General features: G+C 31.3%; 2 protein-coding genes across 11 annotated transcripts in view; both read left to right on the top strand.

The window, feature by feature from the left end:
- LOC149734887 (cadherin EGF LAG seven-pass G-type receptor 2-like) overlaps positions 1–19,080 on the top strand; it is a 28,047-nt gene extending 8,967 nt beyond the window's left edge. For 2 of the 4 annotated variants that reach the window (XM_089879491.1, XM_089879490.1), the window contains 30 exons: positions 2,069–2,188; positions 3,438–3,631; positions 4,118–4,260; positions 5,064–5,295; positions 5,685–5,889; positions 6,186–6,361; positions 6,716–6,754; positions 7,329–7,607; positions 8,068–8,248; positions 8,499–8,669; positions 8,936–9,049; positions 9,600–9,780; positions 10,214–10,479; positions 10,627–10,788; positions 11,052–11,317; positions 11,559–11,722; positions 12,036–12,281; positions 12,600–12,707; positions 12,971–13,055; positions 13,322–13,492; positions 13,974–14,105; positions 14,405–14,591; positions 14,820–14,965; positions 15,214–15,347; positions 15,617–15,846; positions 16,179–16,304; positions 16,504–16,605; positions 16,988–17,189; positions 17,576–17,657; positions 17,974–19,080. In XM_089879491.1, the coding sequence (XP_089735617.1) occupies positions 2,069–2,188; positions 3,438–3,631; positions 4,118–4,260; positions 5,064–5,295; positions 5,685–5,889; positions 6,186–6,361; positions 6,716–6,754; positions 7,329–7,607; positions 8,068–8,248; positions 8,499–8,669; positions 8,936–9,049; positions 9,600–9,780; positions 10,214–10,479; positions 10,627–10,788; positions 11,052–11,317; positions 11,559–11,722; positions 12,036–12,281; positions 12,600–12,707; positions 12,971–13,055; positions 13,322–13,492; positions 13,974–14,105; positions 14,405–14,591; positions 14,820–14,965; positions 15,214–15,347; positions 15,617–15,846; positions 16,179–16,304; positions 16,504–16,605; positions 16,988–17,189; positions 17,576–17,657; positions 17,974–17,998 (4,869 nt within the window). In that variant the 3' untranslated portion in view covers positions 17,999–19,080. The remainder of the gene's footprint in view (positions 1–2,068; positions 2,189–3,437; positions 3,632–4,117; positions 4,261–5,063; positions 5,296–5,684; positions 5,890–6,185; positions 6,362–6,715; positions 6,755–7,328; positions 7,608–8,067; positions 8,249–8,498; positions 8,670–8,935; positions 9,050–9,599; positions 9,781–10,213; positions 10,480–10,626; positions 10,789–11,051; positions 11,318–11,558; positions 11,723–12,035; positions 12,282–12,599; positions 12,708–12,970; positions 13,056–13,321; positions 13,493–13,973; positions 14,106–14,404; positions 14,592–14,819; positions 14,966–15,213; positions 15,348–15,616; positions 15,847–16,178; positions 16,305–16,503; positions 16,606–16,987; positions 17,190–17,575; positions 17,658–17,973) is intronic. The other 2 variants (XM_089879492.1, XM_089879493.1) reach the window with 1 other exon arrangement.
- Positions 19,081–19,247: 167 nt separating this feature from the next.
- The window catches only part of LOC149734886 (uncharacterized), a 33,884-nt gene continuing 27,428 nt past the window's right edge, over positions 19,248–25,703 (top strand). For all 7 annotated transcript variants that reach the window (XM_089879481.1, XM_089879480.1, XM_089879482.1 and 4 more), the window contains exon 1: positions 19,248–19,359. The gene's annotated coding sequence lies outside the window, so the exon portion shown is untranslated. The remainder of the gene's footprint in view (positions 19,360–25,703) is intronic.

The following is a 25,703-nucleotide window of genomic DNA, read 5'->3' as shown; positions in this document are numbered from 1 at the left end:
TTTATGAATAGAAGCGCGGACAGCTAACTACTGTTGTTACTTGACGTTATAAAACTACTTAACAAATTGTGAATGGTTGTCAAATACAATTTAAGTTATATAAACACCTTTATATATGTGGCAGACAATTTAAGACATATATAACTCTAAAAATTTCGCAAATCTGACCCTGATCTGGTGCGCAAATTGAGATCCAATTTAAATAAGAGACTGACAATGCCATTTGAGCAAAATATATATCTGATATTATTCAATTGGTTGGACTTGATTTTTGTCACTTTTGTTTTCGTAGCACCAGATCCTTACAATTTAACAGTTGTTTTTCTTGTAAAACCTTGGTTTTGATGTCTGAAAATTGCACTGTGGTAGAATGTATATACATATGTGTCTAGGTCTAGTTTCAGTGTGTTTTGCTCTAAAAACAATATCTTTATTAAATGGAGTAGAACAAATGGTGCCAAAGCATACAATAATGTCTCTCTAATTTGAAATATCCTTTTCTAAGCAGTTAGTTTATAATGCTTATGTACACATAGTACAAAACCAGCAGACAAAATTACCAAAGCGGTTTCAGTAATAAGTACTTTATGCAGGTGCTTAAATTACTTAAACCCAAAATTAGTGCGGCAATTTGAAAATGTGTCTAGCAACAGGCCAACATGAAATGCCACTTAATTAAATAAAACATAATGCAAAAATTCCATTAAAATGCTCAGAACTTTTTCCATTTTTATTGAAGAAATTTTATTAAAATACATTTTTTGTGTTTAGTAAATTAGTATAGCAATTTAAAAGTGTGTCTAGCAATAGGTTCGAACAAAATAAAAAAAAAACATTTTATTAACTAAAATATAGAAAAAATTCAATAATATGCATACTTGCATAGCATTTTCCATATGACAGTAGGATAACAATATTAACTACAATATTATCCTACTATTAAGCTATAGGAATACCATAGCATTATCTTTCTGTATATAATAATACCATTGCATATCCCCCAATGGAAATTGAGTCAATACCCTATAGAAGCAAATCCAGTAATTGGTTCCTATTCAATCATCCTATATCCCTCTGTGCTCCATTACACAACAATCCCTATGCCACCCCAAGGTTATTTATGCTTACAGTAGACCAGCTTTAAATTGGCCACGTTTGGTCGACTTTGATTGCGCACACTTTGGGTTGTTGACATTTTTTCTAAAACCACAAAAATATTTCAACCTATTCACCCTTCTAATGAATTTTGAGCAAGAATTTTGCAAGAAATACCGTACCAAGTTTATTTGTGTTTGAAAATAATCAATGTTTACTAAAATTTTACATCAAATATTTATAAATTGTTTATAAACTACTTTGTAATTAGGCAACTGATTTTCCATGTATATTTTCACAATTTTTGTCAAAAAATGTCATAATAAAACAGCATGCTTTATAACCTATATTATTTTAGTTTCTACCCGTAAAAAAAAATCGATTTTAAATCTCTTTAAATTTTGCGAGTCGTTTAGTCATTATACAATCACACATTTTGTTCAATTTTGAGCTTCCATCCCCCTGGGCATGATCCTACTATAGATAATGCTTCAATTTCCAAGTCATATCGTATTTCATCTGATTGTCCTCAAATCTACTGATGTTGTTACTGTCTGACTTTTGGCAATGATAATATATTATGGATAGTCTTTCGCTAGTTTTGTCGTTTTTGGTCTATTTGGTATTAGTGGAATTATAATATTTATTTGGCACACATAAAGTGCATGACACATATATATATAAATTTTTGTCCGATAACTTTGGCACCAATTTATTTAAACATTAATCTTAAGTAACATTTTATTATAATATTTGCTCCTAAATACTGTATAATACAGTATTTATATACACAATACAGTCTGTATTAAACACAAAAACGATAAATTTCCAAATTTTACTTGTCATTTACTTAATACACATGCTAACACTATACAAACACAAATTTACTCATACGTCTCATAAATTTGAAACTTTTAATATATAGCTGAAGTCATACAATGTAAGCATTCTTAACGATGACTTTTATTTGCAGAATGTATTTGTTTTTAATGTTCAAAACGACACAGACGTTAAGCATGAGATATTAAATGTGAGTTTTTCTGCTAAAAAGGAGAGAGGCGAATTTTTTACGTCAAAGTATTTACAAGACCAAGTGAGTGCTATTTTGTGCAGATTTACTATGTTTTAAAAGCACTGTGGTAAAACTTTCAATATGTTCTATAACTAAAAACACGGAGGTAAAAGTTATAAAAATTAAAAAATTATTTTGGACATTTTTACTTTTCTACTGCATATTTTAGTTATATATATATTTATAATACTGTTAAAAGTAAAATAAAAATATCTAAGAAATACCTTATTCTAAAATGTGTGTTTTATGCTCCCATTCTGTTTTATGAATATCCTGCCTAAAAGGAATTTTGTTTTCAAACACCATTCTATATTTTATTGCCCATTTTAGGGCTATTAAATTTGGGAGTAAAATTTGTGCCCGATTTGTTTCAGTCTGTGTTATAAATAAATATGCTTTTAGTTTTACAAATTAAAAGCGAATGCTGTCAAAGAGATCTTCTGGCAATTTTAATTGGAATCTTAAATTACTGATGTTTTTTTTACCATATGGCAGGACATCATCAGGGTTTACCGTTAAGTGTTGGTAGCATCATTAGGCCTTGAACCTGTATCTTTTGGGTTAGAAGCAGACCTGCCAATAACTGGGCCATGGCACTTGACTTAATATTAAAAATACCAGAAACCCAGAGTGGTACCAGCATTGAGCCTTGAACTCATAACTTCTGTATCACAGCTTCACAAGCGGGCATGTTAACCAGTGTACCAAATTGTAAATTAAAATTACTTCCTAAATTTTCTCATTCCACACACATGGTTAGCCAAGTAGGGCTAACAAAACCGCAAAATAATAAATTGGTAAATTGCTCTACGCTTGAATGGGTTCCAGTTTTATGTTCACAGTCTTAACTTGATTTGGAAAGCTTACACCACGGGCTTAATTTAATTAAATTTCACACTAAAATAGGTTAGCACCAGGGGTATAGGAAATGTATATTAGATTTGGTAGCTGTAACAGATTTATGCAGCTGTGGCAATTATATATTTGCTCATTAAGATAAATATGTTCAATTTATTCAAATAATTTTCCCATTTCTGCTCCCAAATTTTCACATTGTATACCCAATCATTTTTAGTTTTCTATCCTATTTTTACTTTGTACCACACTTTTTGCACCTTAAATTTATTTCCAATTTTTCTGGTATATATTTAATATATCTAAACCGACAGCTGTCAAATCCCTTTTTCATTTTTTGTAGCCTATTTCCCTTTTACATTTTTTTTTTCATTTTTTAACCTTTTTACTCAAACTTAATTTCCTCATTTTCCAGGTATATTTAAACCGGCAGCGCCTATCAGAGCTCACAACGCGCAATGTGCTTCCATTTGACGACAACATTTGTCTTAGAGAGCCATGTCAAAACTATAAACGTTGTTCCTCTGTTCTAACATTCGATAGTACAGCACCATTTGTTTCCTCAAGACTGATGATATTTAGACCTATCTACCCAGTTTATAAACTCAAGTGAGTTTTTATGATATTTTTACAACATTTTTAAATTTAAAACTTGTTTTATACCCAGTTGATAAACTCAAGTAAGTTTTAAAAAAAAATGTTTAAGATTTTTAAATTTAAAACTTGTTTTCTACCCAGTTTATAAACTCAAGTAAGTTTTAAAATGTTTTTACAATGATTTTTAAATTTGAAGGTTCCTTGTTGCAGCGTCTTCTGAAATTGTTGTCAGTTTTTGTTGGTTTTATTACTTTGTGACTTTTTTTCAGACAACTTGTCAGTTTAAGAGTTTTTTTACACCTTTCATTTATTTAAAACTATAAAAAGATGTTTTAAAAATTGATTTTGTCATTATATATGGCTATTTTTTCTATATATCTATGAATGAAATCTGACCTTTATTTTGTGTTATTATGTAAAAAAAGCATAAAAACTGGAACCAATTTTTTCATTATAGATATATATTTATGTAAAAAAAAAAAAAAAAAAATATTTTAGATGTGAATGCCCCATTGGTTTCACAAACGACATCAAATGTGCCGATGAAATAAACATGTGTTACTCGTCACCTTGTGTTAATAATGGGAAATGTTTATCACGGGAAGGAGGGTTCACGTGCATCTGTCGTGAGGGATTTGCAGGTGATTAATTATTCATATCATGATATCAAAAACGTGAAAATGATACTGTTCTATAATTATTCTTTAAAACTGTTGCAAATTTTAAAATTGTTTACACATCCAAAAACTTGTATAACCTTGAAAGTATTTTTCGGATAAAAAAGGATAGTTTGTGCATATTTTGCTATAAAATCTTGAATATAATCTATCATATTGGTTTCTGTATGTGTCCTTAGGCAAGACACTTAACGGATATGTCCCATTGCATGCCACACTGTAGGACCTCCCCCATATAAAATAGAATAAGTTTTTTAACTCCTACAATTTTCCTATATTTTTAAAATACTTTTAAAACAGAAAAAAAAACAAGTTTAAACTTTAGGGTCATTAGTTATTTTCATACATTGTGTAAATTCATTTATCACAAACTAGACGTGTCTATTACCAATTTCCCAACAGCCCTATTGAATATCATTAATAATTAAAGTCTCTAATGTGCCAATACCCATGTGTGTCTGGCTATGGCTTAGTATCTGAAATTCATTAGGTTATAAATGTATTTTAAAAGTTTGTTAAACTGAATTTGTTAATATATGGAGAAGTGTATCACTGTTTGATAGGGATTTTTTTAAACTTCAATAAAACTGTTAAAAAATGGCCACATAAAGTATAATATATATATATAACTGTTTAATGCATTTGTTACTATGTATTTTTGAAAAAGTGTATAAAAAAACTTAAAAAACAGATGAAAAAAAATACGTTTACTTACCAAACCTATATAAAAGTGACTTAAAATGTTTTTATTTTATCTGAAAACCCAGGTGAACGTTGTGAAATAAACATGAAACAGGGCAGATGCATTGATTACATTGGTGTATGTCGTAACGGTGGACAATGTGTTGACGGACCTGGATCTGACGAGTTTCATTGCGTATGCGCACACCCTAACCATTCTACTGCTACTTGTGAGTTGCGATCACGTGAATTCAATCACGGGAGCTTCCTCATGATGCAAGGTATCACGAACCAGTGGCATTTCACGCTTTCTATAAGGTAAAGATTAGACTGTAATTGCTAAATTATTATTTTACTTTCGCATTTTTTGTTGCTGTTTTAGTAAAATTGTGTAAATTTTAATTTTACCTTGTGTTAAAGATAGATATTTTCTGTTTATACTGTAACAGACAATAAAAATAAGTTACACTATTAGGTTAGCCAAAAACCTTTTAAAAAACTATGATAATGGTGTTTCTAATTTTCTTTCTATATTGGTGAGGTCCTACAGCGTAGCATGCCAGAGACCTATGATTTGAGCCAGAGTTGCCGTATAACCTTATCAGAAATGACAAAAAAACAATAAAAATCTTACCTAAATTTTATCACCACAGAGTTACCCATTACTTCTTTAGAAATTCTTAAAAAATACAAAATTTTCGTTACAGTTTTAGCACTACGCAAGAAAATGGATTACTATTTTACAACGGCCGTTTAAACCACGAGCATGATTTCATTGTCCTTGAGTTGGTTAACGGTCAAGTACAACTTAATTTTTCCACGGGACAAAACTGGGACGTAGTTCAACCATTTGTAGACGGTGGTTTAAATGATGGGACGTGGCATACAGCTAAAGTGGAATACTATAATGAGGTATCGTGTTTTTCTATGTTTTTTGATCCTTTTTTCTAATTTTCGTTTAGTTTGATCATTTTTTTGTTGATGTAGTCATTTTTTGGTTGGTTAAATCTTTTTTTTTCTAATTCTGTTTATAAATGCTATTAATAGTAATCGTACTTTATGTAAGTCTATGTTTGGATTAAACATTCCTATTTATCCACTAAACTTTAATTTTTTTATAAATTATATAAGAGGATCTAAAAACACAAATACTTTTATATTTTAACAATCCTAAATTCCGAATTTTACAAAGTATTTTTTATCTTCAGCGCAAACCGGGACCGCTCCCAACTGGTATACGAAGTCGTTATGGACCATCCCACAACAAGGTAGCCATACTAACTATTGACCCCGATATATGTGATCCCATGGTGGCGCAACAATGGAATGAAACGTATGGGACTTATAGTTGCTCCAAACAAGTCAAACAAATGGGACAAAAAAGGTAATTTTTGTTGTTTCTTATAATATTTTGTTATAATTTTTTTTTTTTTCAGGATTAGGTATTTTTTTTACAATTTTTGTAATAACTTTTAACTAGCAGACTGTAGTCTTGTTTTGTCTTTTCGCTATAATATGATATTATTGCCTATTAAATATTATATAACACATAAACAATGCTTGTAATTTTAAATCAGTCTGTGTTGGTCTAGAAAGTTATACTTTAGGTAAAACTGTAGTATTTTATGAAAAAGCAGAGCAAAAAATGTCTTGTATAGGTTTACCTTTGTACCAAGAGTTACATTACTTCAAAAAAGTGAATAATTTTACTTTATTTTTACCATATTTACGCACATAGCACACAACAAGCTGCTTTTGTTGAAGATGTAAAAATCGGGTAATTATTAAAAGGTGTTGTAACTAATATCTTGGGTACTTTTGCCTTTCCAGCAACAGTTCTTCTTTTCCCCTTGTTTATTTAAAAACTTTGTTTCTTTTTTTATATTTTCATTGAGTAAAATTGTTCTGTTGTTTCAAAAAGTTACACAAATTAAAAAATTGTTTGTTGTTGTATGTGTCTGTTACTCAATGCTTTATTTTCTGTTACTAACAATTTGTTGTTAATGTGTCTGTATGGAAAATCTTTTGTACGTATTTCTACTGTATGGTGCTTTTTGTTTCTTTTTCTTTCTGGTCGTAAAATTGTTTTGAGTTGTATAAAAGTCAATTTCATATTTGTATACAAGGTGTTTAGGGTGTGTAGATTTCTTATTGTTAATAATTGATCATAAAATATGGCTATACTTGTATCTTAATGAAGGTTTTAAGTTAAAATAGTTAAACCATTCAAATCTTACAGAACTATCTTAAAGAAAATTAAAAATGTTACAAAAATATAGAATTTTTTTTTTTAATATTTAAAAAAATAATTTGGTGGGGTTAAATTTTTATAAATTCTTATTTTCTTTTAGCTCCCTGGACCTTACCTCTCCTCTCTTCATCGGAGGAGTCCCAGATCTTCCAGAGGACTTTCAAGTCCGATCTAAATCCTTCACTGGATGCATAAGAGATTTGTATCTGGATGGGAAGATCCTTGATTTGGATAAATTTATCACGAAAAATGGCTCTCTTATTGGTTGCCCCTCAACAGAGACAAAGTGTCGACCGAACTCGTGTTATAACGGTGGAACATGTACTTCCACATGGGAGGATACACACTGTGACTGTAAAGATGAATTTACCGGAAAAAAGTAAGTTTAGTAATTTTTAATGTATGTAGTAATAGACAACTTTATATAGGTCATAGCCAGGTCCCATGGCTTGCCTCGTTGTAGGATCTCACCCTTATAGAATGTTCATGTTTTTTTTAAAAATAAACTATAATAAGGGTTACTGTTCTTGAACTCCAAAGATAAAATAATCACATTAAATGATTGAATGAATCTAAGTTATTTATTCTCGCGTGGCGGGCAACAATAGTCGTTATAACATGCTTGTTTTGTTTCATGCACCTTGTTCCGCTTATGAGTTACCACATATGTAATTTTATAGGTTTTTTGGGGCGGCGTGTTTTTTATAGCTAGTTTTTTTTATAACCATGTATGTAACTTTATATTATTTGTTTGTAAGAATGGGTGCCAGGAGCAATTGTTGTTAAGTGTCTTGCCTAAGGACACCCATAATTGCAGTAACCTAATTTTCACTCTATAGGTGTCAGCACCAGAGCGAGTTATTCATGCAGTTATTAGGAGTTGGTTGTGTGGAATTCACTCAGAAGAATCGTTTGCTACCATTTAAACTACCATGGAGGGTACAAGTAGATTTTCGCACACGAGATTTAAATGCAATTATTTTACATGTGGCTACTGCTGGTATTCAGATGGATTTAAAGGTATTTTTAAACATTTAACTGTAATTAAAATTGGCTACCACTTTTTCTCTACAGAATTTTTATATATTTTTTTTATTTATTTAAATAGTCCTACTTGTGATGAGTAATTTAAAAAAATCATTTATGCTTTTTGTTTTTGTCCTTTTATAGTATTTTGTTATAGCTCTCTCATTTTCTTATCAATTATTGCACTCTATATAAATAAAAAAATCAATAAAAACAATTAAAAAAATCTGCAATTTTTGTTTAGATTGAAAACGGTTACCTTTGGTATGTCGTCCAATCACATGTCCCGATTCGTTTGGGAATTTCAAACGCACCAATCAATGATGGGGAATGGCACCATGTCACAGCTGATTGGATCGACTCTGGTTCTCAACGAGTATTTGTCAAACTAAACTTAGATTACAATGCACATCAGGTATTTCTTTGTTTGTTGTTAATTTCTTATAATTTTAGCCAGGGGCCATTTCAGTTAAAAACAGTATATACATTATATACGTTTATTTTAATGAATTTTTCTTAACTTTTGACACTTTTAAAAAGGATTGTCCATATCTCATTTATATTTTTTCAAAAATTTTCATCATTTCAAATATATTTCTTTAAGACGTTTTAGTTTCCCTTTTCTGCATAGATTAGTTTACTTTAACTTTATATATTTTTCTTTAAAAATTGTTCTTTTAGGCAAACGTTACAAGTTCGAGTGCTTCTTTACGTCAAATGTCGATTTCCCGTGTTATGATTGGTGGAAAATATTTAAGTGGGAGGACTATATCACCTTATAAGGGATGTGTGAAGGTAATTTCATGTGTCGGGACTCTATGTGTAATTGGTGTAACTAGCTGAAGACCTCACCCTCATAGAATAGACTGGGACCAATAAGCCTACATCCCAGGTCTCAGGTGTGCCTCACTGAAGACCTCACCCTCATAGAATAGACTGGGACCAATAAGCCTACATCCCAGGCCTCAGGTGTGCCTCACTGAAGCCTCACCCTCATAGAATAGACTGGGACCAATAAGCCTACATCCCAGGCCTCAGGTGTGCCTCACTGAAGCCTCACCCTCATAGAATAGACTGGGACCAATAAGCCTACATCCCAGGCCTCAGGTGTGCCTCACTGAAGACCTCACCCTCATAGAATAGACTGGGACCAATAAGCCTACATCCCAGGCCTCAGGTGTGCCTCACTGAAGCCTCACCCTCATAGAATAGACTGGGACCAATAAGCCTACATCCCAGGCCTCAGGTGTGCCTCACTGAAGACCTCAACCTCATAGAATAGAATGGACTGCTTATTTTTAAAAGTGTCTGCAGAAATAAATTAATCTCATGCGTCCTTTTCCAGGGTTTAAAACTCGGTCCCCCCAATACTATGTACCCTATTTCGGACTCGTCACTGCGTCCTCATGGTGGCGCCACACACAGACAAGGTTGCCGAGTCACTGATGCATGTCGAACACATTCATGTCCGAGAAACAGTGTGTGTGTTTCAACATGGGGGGATTATGAATGCAGGTGTAACACAGGTAAGTGTTCTTGTTTTTATGTGTATTGTAGTATATTATAGTTCTTCTTGTTTTTATGTGTTGTAGCATAGGTTGTGGTGTACTTATATCCCTTGTTGATTTGTTCTTGTTTTATGTGGGTTGTAGTATATTATAGTTCTTCTTGTTTTCATTCTTGTTTTTATGTGTTGTATCATAACATAGATCATAGTTGTACTTGTTGCCGTTGTTGTTTTGTTCTTGTTTTTATGCCTGTTGTTGACTAGCTGATGTTTGTTTCTTATTTTCTGTACTTTTTTGTTTGTTTATTGCTGTTTTTTGTGTATGTTAATGTATATGTGTACAAAACAGTCATTTTTTTTGGTTTTCCCTGGTTTTCTAATCGTTCTCTGTATTTCAGTGTTGCTCAACCAAAAAATCTCCATACAAAAACTAACTCAATTATTTCCACTAGGTTACATTGGGCAACACTGTACTTCAGTCTGTAGTTTAAATCTTTGTCAAAATGGTGGAATTTGCCGAAATAACATCTCGGCCACTTACGGGTACTCTTGTGTGTGTCCGCCGGGCTTTCGGGGCCCTTCGTGCACGGACAGGTACACCACAGAATGCCCAAAGGGCTGGTACGGCACAGAAGGCACATGTGCACCGTGCAAATGTTCAATTCAAGATAACTTTGACGAGGCGTGCGACAAAATATCAGGAGAATGCATCTGTATGGTAAGATTTATTTATATAATTTTTGTATATATAAGTATTTTTTAAAGTTTTTTTTAACATTTTTTGGTAGAAAATGTGTATATATATATATATACATTTTTAGAAATAATTTATAATATCATTTTTTTTAATTTTCTTTTTTTCCAGAGCAACCATTATTTCGTGTCCGCCACTGGTAAATGTGAACCATGTGGTTGCTATCGACCTGGTTCGGTTGGTTTAAGTTGTACGGAGGATACTGGGAAATGTCATTGTGTGTCTGGAGTGTCAGGCAGGCAGTGTAATCTGTGTATAAGCCATTTAGCTGAGGTAAGATGGGCTTTTTGTTGCTGTGTGATATTTCGTGTGCTATACTGCTATGTAATATTTATCATAAGACAATTATAAACTAAAGCATGATTTGAGTCATAAAATGGCTAAAATTGTAAAATGTTTATGGTTTATGAGTTTGGTGTTCTAGTCTATATGGGTGAGGTTCTACAGTAAGGCATGTCATATAAAACTCTTTTCGGTAATATTTAATAATTTTTGTGATTTTTTAAAAAAATATATAAAAACCCCCTTTATTTTAGATCACAAATGATGGTTGTGAAGTATTATACGCTGGTAAATGTCCACGATCATTTATTGGCGACGTTTTATGGCCGAGAACAGATTTTGGAAAGCAAAGTCCAGTTAAATGCCCCCCTGGTTCAAAAGGCATAGCATACAGAATGTGTGACACTGTACAAGGCTGGTTAAAACCGGATTTTTCCGGTTGTGTAAGCGACGCTTATTACAGCTTTGGGGTGATTGTTGAAGACTTGGAAAATAACGTGACAGAAATGTCATCGCCAAAGTAAGATATACTTGTTTTAATAAAATTTTACTTATTGTTAAAGTTATTTAAAGTTTTTTAAACATTTTACATAAACTTCAGAAATTAAACATTATTTTGAAAAAAATATAAATTTCCATTTTTTTTATAAATAAATTTTTCTATTTTTAACCTAAAAAATTTATTAATATAAAGAAATTCTTTTCTTTAAATTTTCTATTAATTTTTGTATCAAATCTAAATTGACTTATTCTACACTCAGGGCTATTGAGCTGGCATCAGAATTAAGTGCCGCAACTAAATCAACCAACAAATTATATAAAAAAGACGCAATTAATTCGTTTCAAATCGTACAAGAATTGCTGACTCATCAAAGCAAACAAAAGGATTTTGGGCTCGCTGTGGCTGCTGACTCAGCATTTACAGGTATAGTATTTTTTCTGTATTTGTTAATTTTTTAATTTTTTGTTGGCGTTTTTTATTTTTTGGCTTGAATCATAGATGTCAGGTTTTTGTAATTTTTAACAAAATCTTGTATGATGGTTTTAAAATGCAGTTACACTCATAGTAATCAAACATAGGGAACCTTATTGATTAATGTGGTATATGTAATATACATATAATGAGACACTATTACTTAAAAAGTATTTTGTAAATTCCGGTTAAAAAAATGTTTCTAAATTTCTGCTAAAAATGTTTATTTTGAATTTCCGCAAAAATAAATTTCTTTTCTTTCTAGACCACGTTACTGAAGCATCCTCTGCGCTACTTAGCAACAACAGTTTGCATTTCTGGTCGTCAAACAGCGACGAAAAACATGATTCAGCGAACCCTTTATCTGCCCCTGTGTTTATTAAAGCATGGGAGGGGTATACATCAACATTGTTACAAAATCTGCACAAAATATTTTACGATTCAACAGTTGTTACAACAGACAACATAAATATGAGCTTGTACAGCGTGGATAGAGATATTTCTTTATTTGGTGAGTATATACAGTTAAAATTCTTAATTGTTTTTGTAATTTTTGGTTTATTATCTTTAAAACTGGCTGTTGAATCACGTTAAAAGTGATATTTTTCTATTTTCTTTGATGTTTTACGCTTTTTCATTTCATTTTCATTAAAACTGGTTCTAAAACATACTATAGCTATTGTATTCTATATGGGTAAGGTCCTACCGCAAGGCACACCAGAAACCTATAATTTAGGCACAATACTATATACCACAGTACTACACCATACAAAATGTATATACCCGTTATTTTTCCTACATATTTTTTCCCATACTTCATTTTATCCAGGTTATTCATACCCCCTGATTGAAGGGCGGGCAGAAAATGAAGTTTCGGTCAAGTTGCCAAAGTATCTTTTCTCTACAGTAAACCCATTCAATATCACTTCTCAAAAAGGTAATTAAAAATACATTTTTTACCGTAATTATGTTTAAATATTATATTAATTAAACTCATTAGAAATACAAAAATTCGTCCTTTTTGAAAATTTAAAAAGTAATACTTAGGTTTTTAGGTAAAAAAATGGAACTCTATCTACTTAGTTTTGGAGTTTTATACCAGATGCTAAAAGATTATTTACATTTTGCCTGGTAGCAAAAGTAACACAGTTTTTACAATAAATTCAAATAAATTATCTTGTTTTCCCTGTTTTTTTCCAGCTGTTGGGGTAGTAACGTACAACAACTTAAACAAGATCCTTCCGCACACTTTCGAAGATGATCGGACTTTTAGGATACCAAAAAAGTTCGTTAAAATACTTTTATCAATTATAAAATATATATTTCTGTAAATATTCTTTGTTTACTACTTAATGAGACTAATGAGAAAATAAAACATGGACCATCTTACCCCAACTTACTATAATAACATAAAAAATAGAAAAATAATAGAAAAATGACAAAAAAATATATTTTATACTTCACACAGTAGCACAAATTTTAACTAAAACTATTCTTTAGTGTTAAACAAATGTAATAAAAAAGAAAACTAAAAAGTTTTTTTTTTTTCAGACCATCAATTAACAGTATGATAGTTTCAATACAAGTTTATTCGAGCAAACTGGACCACAAACCAGATGATGGAATGGTCACAAAGCTGTTAGAACCGGTTAAAATCGGTTTTAAACTGATCAACACAGAAGCCATAGAACCACAGTGTGTTTTCTGGAACTTTACAACAAAGTTCGTAAAAATTTTAGGTTTTTTTAACTAAAATATTACTTTTTGTATAAAATAATAGATAAAACTACAGTCCTGTAGTTTTGTACAGTTTATTTAGTGGTATTTTTTATGTTTTTTAATTGTTAAGCATTATCTAGTCACTTTTATATGCTAAATACATTAATTATTTTATTGTTTTAGACCAACTGCCTTTTGTTTGTTTTTGTATTTTTTGATAAGACATACAGTGCTGTGGTTTTGTACAGTTTATTAAGTTTTCGGTGATATTTTTCATGATTTTTATTGTTTAATTTTATCTAGTCACAATATTTGCAAAGTGTTTTAATTAGTTTATTATTTTAGACAACTGCTTAAAAAAACTTATTAAAAACCCAACTTTTTATCATTTTTTATAAACAAAATTACCCTAAAAATATTTTACCTTTTATACACATTTTACATAAAAAATCACCTAAAATAAATTCCCCTTTTACCCCTCCAGGTCCTCACCCAGTTCTACAGGGGGTTGGTCCCAACGAGGCTGCACGCGCTCGTTTTCTAATAAAACCCACGTAACGTGTGATTGTTATCATCTAACTACGTTTGCTGTTGTTACGGATGAAGACGTTTCAAGGTAAAATATATTTTTGTTTGTTTTTAATAAAATAATAGATAAAATTAAAGGTATGTCAAGGTAACAGTTTTTCTTAATAAAAAACTTTCTTAAAAACTTCGATTTCTGGACACATTTATTCAAAATTGTAAGGAAAAACACTTTACAGGTAAATTTTATCTTAATGTTCCATAATAAAACTAATATTGTCCTAAAAACATCCAAAATTGTTAAAAAAAACAATTCCAAGCGCAAATTTATCTAAAAATTATACATTAAAAAGAATTTTACCTAAAATTAAATAAAACAACTTTTTTCAGCGTAACAAATCAGCTCGAAGTTCGAATCCCGATGATAATCGGTGTCGTCGTCTCAATGGTGTTTCTATTGATATCATTCCTATGCTCTCTTCTGCTACCTGGTGTCAAATCAATCCGTGCCCTCATAAATCGAAACATTACTGGAGCACTTTTCCTCACGAATTTAATTTACTTGGTTGGAGTTCAGGTTAGTGTAGAATTTTTGGCCATTTTTTTTGTTCGGGGCAATTTTTTTATTTTTTCCTGTTGTTTTTTTTCATTTTTAATTTTAGTTTAATTAATTTTAAAATTTTGTTTATTTTCTGTTTTTTTTTTAATTTTTACCAAGAAACAATTATTTAAAGCTGCTGTTTTACATTTTTACTGAAAAAATAAAAAAATTACCAAAAAATACTTAAAATTACTATTTTTTCAGCAAACATCAAACCTGTACTGGTGCATGGCTGTTGCTATACTGTTGCAATTTTTGCTGATCTCAGCATTTTCTTGGATTTTTGTTGATGGGGTTCATTTGTACAGAGTATTAACTGAACGAAGAGATATAAACCATGGACAAGCAAGGTAGGATCTATACTAGGCAAGAGTTGGCATATTATGCAAGCTTCTATCTTGAACATTAGTGGTCTATTTTACATGTAATACTATTGTTTTAGACAATAAATGTATGTAAAAATTGCCTAAAACAATTATTTAAAAAAAATCACTAAATATTTAGAATTGTTTTGAAACCAGTTAGTTTGATAATATTTCATTCGAAAATCATCTGTGCTTTATCAACATTTTTATCAATTTTCATGTTTTTTTCATAGAATCTACTATTTAATTGGCTGGGTGCTACCAGCAATTATAACGGCCCTATCTATTGGTCTTGATGCGAAAAGTTACGGAAACGTTAACTTTTGTTGGATTTCATTTGATGATGTCCTTATATGGTCTCTTGCAGGTAAGAAACTTTTTTTTGTACTTTTTTTCTTTTTTGTTTAGCATTTCATTGTCTATAATTAATCGTTTTGTACCTTTTGTTCATTTTTTTCTCATATTTCATAATTTGTGTTAGGTTTTTGTGTAATTTTTCTAAATTTTTGCTTTTTATATACTTTACTTTTAGTTTTTAATGTATTTTAATTTTAAAATTACTTTTATTAAAATTTCAAAACCTAAATTCTCTTTTTTTTTTCTCACTTTTAACATTACCCATTATGACATCACAAGGTCCAGTGCTCCTCTGCTGTGTTATTTTCCTCATCCTCCTGTGTCTATCTGTCAATGCGTTTCTAACATCCAAGAGAACAGACATGAAGAGAGAGGAAATTCTTCACGATTTGCGAGCCTCGTTTTTTGTGACCCCTGTTATTATGGGCACGTGGTGTCTCGCTATATTTGCCGTCAATCTAAACTTGACACTGCATTTTTACCTCTTCTCTTTGGCAGTAGCCCTTGAGGTATTCAATTTCTCATTTTTTGCGTTGTCAACTGTCGAATTATTTTTTAACTTTTTTTACATGTTTAGTAGGGTACTTGCCTACTTGGATAATTTGTCTAACTGTTTTTAATATTTTATTTATATTTTTAACAAACTTTTTTCAGTATTAATAAGGATACTTTTGTTACAATACTTCAACTTATTCATCTGATATAAAAAAATTAACAGTTTTATGCATTCTAAAAATCCAACTTTGTTTTTTTGACTTTTTTAAAAACCTATTTTTGTAATTTGTTTTATTTTTTCTAAAATTTGGAATTTTTCTTACATTTTCCCATCTTTTCCTACCAGGGAGGAATGATATTTTTCTTTCATTGTTTCACCAACAAAGAAGTTCGACTCGCGATGACAAAATATCGAGAGAATTGTTCTCGTAAAGTTGATCACAACAGCACCACCCAGAGGTTGCTACAATCTGTAAGCTGCTTCTATAATTTTTACTTTTCTTATTTTTTTTGTTTGTTTTGTATTTTTTGTTTGGTTTCTCTTATAAAAATGATAGTTCTATTGTTTTTTATATCTTTTAGTCCTAAAAGTGAATCGTGTAAGATTTTTTGTGTAAAAAACTGTGTATATATATATATATATATATATTTATTTTATATTATTTCTATAGTCAATGGGTCGCACCCCGGATTCATCCATGCGTGACGGGCCCCTCAAATATAATCATTCAACGTCGGAATCGATTTCACTCAATCATCAGAAGTCAATCAAGGTGTGTAGAGAAAAATAAATAAAATTATTTAATTCTTACTCTTTCTGATTTTTTATGTTTGCAGTCACGTTTTATTCTATGTTGGTGAGGACCTTAGAAAGGCATAGGTCCTGAAATTCAGGCTAGAATTGGTTCTTTACCCTAAAACACAGAGTGCTTTAACTCATTAGTAACCACTGGATTTAAAAAAATCTAATAATAACCACTGGATTCAAGCAATTTCAGTTTGAAACAAAACACCTGTGACTTGTGTTATTGCAACACCACACAAGAATAAAGCAGTAAATTTATAAAAATCTCAAGGCTAAAACCACTGATTGTTTCTCTTTTTACACTAAAACACTCATTTTTTTATTGCGCTAAAACCCATTTTATTTCCCAGCATTCTCCTGTTACTTTTGACGTTGAAGTAAGCGACTCGGAAGCAAGTGATTCATACGGTGACACTTCATCTGACAGTTCGATATCGCTTGATTCCAGCACAGATGATGAAACAACTCAATCAAATACTTATAAAAATATACGCAACATGCGGAAGCCATTTAATAACGGGAGGAACGAATTACCGTATGTTAAAACAAGAGGTATGGATTTTTGTGTGGATTAAAATTTACTCATTATGTGGAATTTAAAAAAAAAATTTAATCTGAAAATTTAGTTCTGTATGAAAACTATTATTATGCATAATAAATATATATATATATATGTTTCCTAAAAATTCACTTCTACCTTTCTACAGTAATAAATATTAAGTATTATAATAAATAAACACAAAAATAATTACTTTTCTACATCTATACCTTGCTACAACTAAATAAATAAAGTATTATAATAAACAAACAAAGAATTTCTGCAACATTGCTTCTATACACCAAGTTAATAATTTACAAAATTTCTCGTCGTTTTTTGTTTGTCTTTATTTCGTAACTGTGTGTATTATGACATCACTAACATCAGTGTTGCGCAACAGGTAACGGTCATCCACGAAATGCCGAGTTTACTTCTTCTTTACGTAAAGTGGACGAAAATCATGAGGACGAAGTCTTAACAGAGTAATTATATTTATGTCTAGTTTTATAAATTCTTTTCTTTTTTTAATAAAAAAATATTATCTTTTTTTCACGATTTTTTACTTTTTTGTGATTTTTCTCTATTTTTTTGCATATGTTTTACACCTTGTGCCCGCTTACAGGTTACAATGTATGTAACTTCATCGGTTAATATATTTCTTATTTTTTCGGTAATTATCTGTCAATTTAAACAACCCATAAGTGACCACTGGGTTGAAGCAATTGCCGTAAACTGTCTTGCCCGATGTCACATACACCTACAATTTTTTCATATTCTAAATTTTACTTTTTATCTCAGTGGAAGCAATGAGACCTCGCTGTAATGAGCTGATGATGTCATCATATATGACGTAACAAACAAGTGGAACGCCCCACAAGATGATGATGTCATCAGAAAAGTGACATAGGGCTTTAGAAAGGGGGGACACAGTTTTCGAAATTTGAACAGAAGCTTTTTTATCTATTTCTGCAAAACCGAACCCTATTATGACGTCACGAGTCAAATATTTGGGTGTAAAGCTGCTCTTATGACAGTTTTATGCAAGTACGGAAACAAACAAAAAAAAGTCACAAAAAAATGAAAACTCTTCACTTTTGAAACAAGTTTTGTACGTACTATCACAAGAATAAAGTTGAAACGGTATTTTTTCCTTTTTTTTTCAAAAAATGTGTTTTTTTGATATTTTTGACAAGTAGCACCAATGACACTGTTTTTCTTTTACTTTTGAATATGTTTTTTTTAACGTTGGTACCAAAAATGAAATATTTTTGTCAATTTGTTGTATCTGCTACCATTAAAGCATGTTAATAACTTAACCGACAAAAACTATAAATATAAAAACACACATTCTGTAAAAATTCTTTCAAGAAAAATTCGCTGTTTTTACAATTACCACAATGTTACATTCTTTTTTTCCTCAGTTTTTAAATCGCGTTTTTAACATTTTCATATAAAATTAATAACTGCTTATGTAATAGTGTTTTTAATAACTTTATTCATATTTTTAACGATATATTTCATATTTTTAATGACATATTTCATGTAACGCTACAAATTTTTCACGCCAAATACTAATCGTGATGTCATATTCCATTTTCTTACGTAATTTATACGAGTTCTCTTATTTGTGCATACCATCCTATACTAGCCAATCATATTCTTGCACTAAACTTTAACATTTTTAAACTTTTTTTTCCCAAAAAGATAATTTTTTCCCAAAAATGACAATTTTTCATTTTTTCTGTTCTGTTGCAAAATTTCACCTTAGAAATTTGAAAAGTGCTTTTTATTATTTTTTTGTTTTTTTTTTTGCATTTTTACTTTTAGGTTGTAGCTTTTTAACGTTGTTTGTTTGTTGTTGTAGTGTTTTGTATTTTGACGTCTTAAACAACGAAATTTTGTAAATTTTTCATTCTTTTTTCAGTTGTCCGCTATTAATTTATTACTAAAGCATAAGACAAATACCTACAGATTTAAAAAAAGTAATTTCTGTTTAACACCCAGGCTTTTATATAGGCCTAGAAATAATGTTGTTTTACAGTTGTTTATTTTAGTTTGTTACGTGTTTTTTTAGACTAGAACTTTCTGTTCGGGAGGTAGGGGTGTTTGTTTGTGTTAGTTTGCGCATCTTAGAAGACGTTGGAATGCTGTGAAGACACGTTTCGTACAAGGACATCATTTGAGGTATGGCACTGAAGTATGATTGATTGAGTATATGTAACTTATTTATCTTCGGGTGGCGGGGCAACAACAGTCGTTATAACACAGGTGTTTTCTTTCCTACACCTAATGCCTGCTTGCGAGTTACCACGTATGTAACTTGGAGTAAGTTGTTTTGGTGTACCTTAAAGACTGTGATACAAGTTACACGCTGCGTTATATCTTGCTCGGAAGCTAGTACAACCTTGGCTGTCTTCAACTTGCGGTTACAGTAACCGTTAAAATTTGAATTTTTATCTCAAACCGCTTCTGCTAATCATTTATGAATACCCGTTATTAATTAAAATGCCTTTTTCGTGGTGTGTAAGTCCCCCTTTCTCTATTTCAAAGTTTGTTTGCTCTTTTTACCGCAGCAGACAGCCTAAATTGTTCCCGCCGTAATAGCTCCCAGGTCAAACGGGGTACACAAAATTGGACCTTAAACTTGTGAACGTGAGCTTATGGCTTTGCTAATGGCGGTATACGTCTGCTACATAACCTTTCTGGTTTAGGCTTTATTAACAAATTCTGGCTAATTTGATTCTTTGAATTTACCATAAGAGTGTGTATACACAAAACATAAATTTTATTAATCCCTTCGAATACAGTAACGAAGATCGGAAATTAAAATGACGAAGACAGTTGAACTAGCAGTAAAACATGCGATAAAAATAAACTATACTATATAATGTTCCACTAACAAGTAAAAGTGTACAAAAACACGTTAAAATAAAATACGGGTTTACCCCGTGGCAGAGCAAAATAGTCGTTATAACACGGGTGTTTTGTTTCATAAACCTTGCGCCCGCTTACAAGTTATCACGTATGTGACTGCGGGTGTTTATTTTTAGGAAGATTTTTATTTGTTTTTAAACAATTTTAAATTTTTAACAACATTTGGTTTAGGCTTGTACCTTATCAGCTATACAGAACGCACGTGGACGTACATATTGTAAGTTAAGATCGTTGCTAAATATTTGAAACTTTACGAGTGCCCGGGTATGTATGCTTACACGTGTATAGCGAGTTGGTGATGCGCAAATATACATGCTTAAACATAAAACACCGCGGATAACGTGCCTTTACCAGGCAACGGCATGAGTTTAGAATTACAGGAGTCATTCCTAACTGTCAACTTGTAAAACTAGATTCAAAATGTTTTGAAAAAGTGGGTTATTTTTGAGACTACCGCGATTTTATTATATAGCATTTAAATGAATGAATGTAACTTAATTATTCTCGCATGGCGGAGTAACGACCATCATATTAACATGACATTCTGTTTTATACACATCTTTTACACCCGCTTAATTACGAGTTAGTCTACCACGCTTTTATTGCAGCATTTTGAAGTATTTTAAACAGCCTGACACGTTTTATATTCGTTATACTGGCACATAAAGTATGTTACACTCAATTAGTTTTGTTGTCGGCATAAATACATTATTGCAAGTTTAAATTTGTTTAACTATGTAAATTAATGGTTACTCTTACAGTTTTAACATATTTGACATCTATTTACCCATTCAATTATCATAACGGCGATCATGTTGAAAAGTAATATGCCTTACAGAATTGGTAAAGACTAAAACGACATTCGTTAAACACCTAATCTATCAAATACATTATACACTACTTATTTGTTAAACGCCCTGCTGCTATTGCATATATAGTAGGGTGGGGGAAGATGGGACACCTTTAGCACATGCTATCCCAATATCTTGATCGTGTTTTAAACAAGTAACAACGGCATATGGGAGTCGTGAGGACATTGTTTTATAATTCTTTGAATGCTATTTGTTTACTACCAAATGGTACGAGAAAATAAAGCTAAAAAGTGTCCCATCTTCCCCCACCCTACTGTATATAGGTTTTTTTCTCACTTCGTAATTTTAAGAGTTGCGTACTTCCACTATTCGAGTATTTTATATTGTGGTTCAAACGTTTCAAAAAAATAGCAATTTCTGTTGGTAAGTCGCTCAAAACCCTGTTATATTTAGAAATTAGATCATAGCTACGCAATAGTTTAAAGTGTTCATTGAACGTTCCATAATTTACATGGAGAGTGAATAAAGGATATTAAGAGTTAAAGAATTAAATAAACTCTGTTACGTAACGCCTGTTATTACTTATACTTATGCCTATACAGAATATATATTTGCTTTACAGGCTAATAGATTAAAAGCCTACAACGAAATAGGAAGTTTTGAATACGTTTAATTAATACAAGTTTTATAAACTCGCTTATTTTTGCAATATGATAATGTATTTATGCGTTCAAAATTTTAGACTTAAAATTTTGCGCTCTTTTTAAACAGTTTTAGTTTAAAAAGTGAAGAGTTAGCATTTTAATAAACGCGCTAACGTTCCCTTTTTATTTGTTCAAGTAACACGTTATACCGGTGTTATTTGCTTTAGCTGTTTTATAGGATAGTCTACGCTCTTAAACGGTAAACAGAAATTTAAAACTAGTATTTTAAAAACCTGTTTTTACAATCAATTTAACGTGTTTTTGACTGAATTTTAAAACCTTAAAAATTTGAAGATTTTTCGCTTCTTGTCCAAGTATATTACGTTGAAAGCTCAAAGCAGGTTGTGCAATGTCACAGTGTCTGTCGTGTTCACTAAATCAACAGCACATCGTGATATTGCCCAGACTACCCTGATAAGAACGACGCCGAGTAGGGACCTGTATTAAAATATAAAGCTAATAAAGTGTTTTCAACTTGACTATGCCATATGATGTAATATTTATTATACGCTTATGTTAAAATATTAAGTTGATTTTACCTTTACTGTTCTATATGGTATAATTCTAATATATTTGCTGTATTAGCTTATGTACATTCCAAGTTTAAAATTCATTTTGAAAACCTCTTCCACAATTAATTTAACGTGATTTTGAATAAAGTCTAAAACCTTGTCAAAAATTGGAAGATTTTCTTATTTCTAAACAGAATACATATTAGCTAATACAGTAATGTTTTATCGATTTTTTTATTGCTTAATCAATTGTAAAACGTATACACGCTTTAAATGATTCAAAAAATTGTATAAATTATGCTAGTATCTTTACGCTAGTTAAAATTACATACATTTGATAACACTGTGTATAATCCACTAATGTCTTAAAATACATTAACTGCTACGTTAACCTATAATATAGTAGGGTGGGGAAGGATGGGACATCTTTTCATTCTATTTTCTCGTCACATTTGGTATTAAACAAAGAAAATTCAAGGAATTATATAACTGTATCCTCACAACTCCCAAGGACCGTTGTTAATTGTTTAAAACAAGATCAGAATATTTGAATATTATGTGCTAAAGGTGTCCAGTCTTCCCCCACCCTACTATATATTTCATTATAGTATTGTAACTTAAATCAATGCTAATTACCTTTTAAAACTCGCTGACGACTTGTCAGTTTTAGCTCCTTTCACGTTGCTGGTTTAAAAGCAATTGAACGAATCGAGCTTTGGTGGCCCTTTCTAATTAGCCCGGCAACGCCCGAAAGATTAATACTAGCTTTATTTGTCTATTTTGTATCAAAAGCCAGCGGTAGAGGCTGCTGTAGTCTGTGTGTACTGTTCTGATAAATCACTTTAAGTCAGTAAACATTGTCTAGGTTAATAAGTGAACGAATTCAAACGAAATGAAAGTATTTACCAGATTTTCGGTGAAATTAAACTGAAATATCTAAAATGCTAATCGCCCAAACGAAATGGCTCACATTAAAACAGTATTCTAATCCCCAAACCCTAAACTTCTGTTGGGTAGCCTATTCTATAGAGTATAGACTGTTTAAAACTAAATTCGCAGGCCGGTTATGTACCTCTCTATCGGTTTATTGGCAAATACTGATAAGCATAGCCTTCAAGAAAGTACAGACTGTAGCCAGCTATAGTCTACTATATGCTGTTACGAGTGAAAACTTTTACAGACCATAAAATTGCGATTTCCTTAAAGTTACTATTACTCTTTTTAATGGACTTTATAGGCTATTTTTTGTATGCCGACGCATTTTAAACCTTATTTCGAAAGTGCTTAATAGTGCGGATTAATAGCTCATTATAGTTTAATGAGCTGTGTGATCAAAATTCCCTGAATTGCAGATAAAAAATCTGTTTTGTGCTTTATTTTCCTGTAGTATAGGCCATTAGTTTCATATACATGAATATATTTAACATGTTGCCTAAGTTTACGTTTACTTCTGTTTCTTAGAATTTGATGCCATGCCACTGTATTGAGTGTATTCTTGTAAACTTATGGTCATATATAGTTTTACAGCTGTGTGTTAATAAGTAATATGCATATTTCTTCATAGTCACTGGCCTAACTTAAGAGATAACACAAGTTAGATACTCTGCGTCGAAAAGATTACGCAATAGCCGTGAGATTCCTTTACAATTTATTGCACTGTTGGAAAAGTGTCCGCTCCAAAATACACCGGTGTGAAATTTGTTTGCGTATCCGGGGAACTTATTTGAACACATAAACCGTTAGCTATTAATCTTTCAATGCAGCATTTAATGTGTGTAAGTTGCTTGGTACAATATTAGCCTTCACCTTTTAACGTTTGCTAATCAGCAAATAGTTTAAACAGGCGTGTATCAAAATGATTCGGCAATAAATGTGTCATATATACGCAAATCTGTAATATTGTATTCCACGTGGGCGAGGTCTCTCAGTGTAACACGCCATAAGACCTAAGATTGGGGGTAGAATTAATCCTTTACTCCCTTTAAAACCCCCCACAAGGTGTGACATGCTATTGGTCGCATGTATTGGGTAGTCTATATTCATTAGGTTATATCATAATCCTGGTAAAGCTAAATTTCAATAAGTAAGCAAAAACTGGGTCCATCTTTGTCCTGTGATACTCGTTAGTCTTGTTGGTTAAAGGGCATTGGTACTGATAATGTATACGGGTTTGATGCTGTGACCATTGTAGACGTGTCCGAATTTCGCATCAGCGGATTTTTAGTAAGCTTTTATCACCCGCGCGTTGGCGCTAGAGATCTACGCATTGTTATTGTTGTTATCGGCACGTTTTTAAGCAAAGTGTTTATATACTGTAGGAAACGTACATGTAACTACGTTGGTGGCAATATGTTCTTCATATTATGCGTTAGATTATGTATGTTAAGGGGTCGTAAGTATTTTCTGTAGTTTTTGCAGAATATGAGTTACAAATATGCGCTTGTTTTCATGATTATAACAACAATAATCTGTATAGCGTAGTAGCCTAATGTTGTTGTGTATCGTGTGTGGAACTGTTCTGTATGCTCTTAGTTTGGTGCTAGTGAGGAATCCTCCCCACCCTTAGTTTTTAAGAAATATGTCTATTTTTCACTAATTTTGTCTGTTTTTTAACATTTTTCTAGCTACAGTGCATTAATGTGTATCAAGAATGTAAAATTATTAATATCATATCTGTTTATAACTTTATGTGTTTATTTCCTGGTAACTAAACTAATAAGCTGGCATGAGGTGTATAAAACAGAACATCTATGTTATAATGAGTGTCGTTTTCCAGCTATGGGAGGATGAATAAGTTGCACTCATAGTTGTAAAACATAGGGAACCTTGTATACTAATGTATTGAATACTTTATGACTATGTGTGTATACTTTGGCTCTGCTTGGTCGTTCACTGTTTTAAAAGTTAATGTGTCGTGTCACCCTGAGCACCCCTTATGTTACACCTTTACAAATATGGTGTATCGCAAATAAATTTAAAAAAATCAAGTATGTCCCTAAAAAGCTTAAGAGAAAATGCCCTGGGACCAAAAATTGAATGCCTTACTGTGGAGTTAACAATAGTTTAATATTTAAGGTATGTGACCGCCTATAAAGCTGTGTTTATTTTTGAGTCTTTTCTTTGTCATTAAGTGTAACCTGTTTGTATAGGATTTTCAATGCGGTATTACTTCAAGGCTGGGTGCCAGTGTATAAAATTAACTGTAAAACACAATGTAAGCGTGCTAGTATGACTGTAGCATTGGTTTAGTAATTGTTTAATTATAGCCTATTGTTTTAATATTTGTGTATATATATATAAATTTTAAGGTTTTGTATTTTTGTCATTTTTAAAAATGTTGTTAAAAAAACTGTTTTAAATTTTTGTTTCTATTTTAGTGAAAACTGTATCAGTGTTACCATGGAAAAAATACCTGGCAACACTGACATATAGCCTGGTTAAAATAATAACAGCCTGGTCATGGTATGTTTATTTGTGTAACTCAATACACTGTTTGTTATTATTATTAGCTCATGATAGCTTATGCACATTATTAACATGAATATTCAATATAGGGCTAATTAATA

Source organism: Ciona robusta, chromosome 6, assembly GCF_009617815.1.
Source record: "Ciona robusta chromosome 6, ASM961781v2".
NCBI lineage: Eukaryota > Metazoa > Chordata > Ascidiacea > Phlebobranchia > Cionidae > Ciona > Ciona robusta.
The sequence above is the reverse complement of the archived record's forward strand: the minus strand, read 5'-3'. Positions and strand labels throughout refer to the sequence as shown.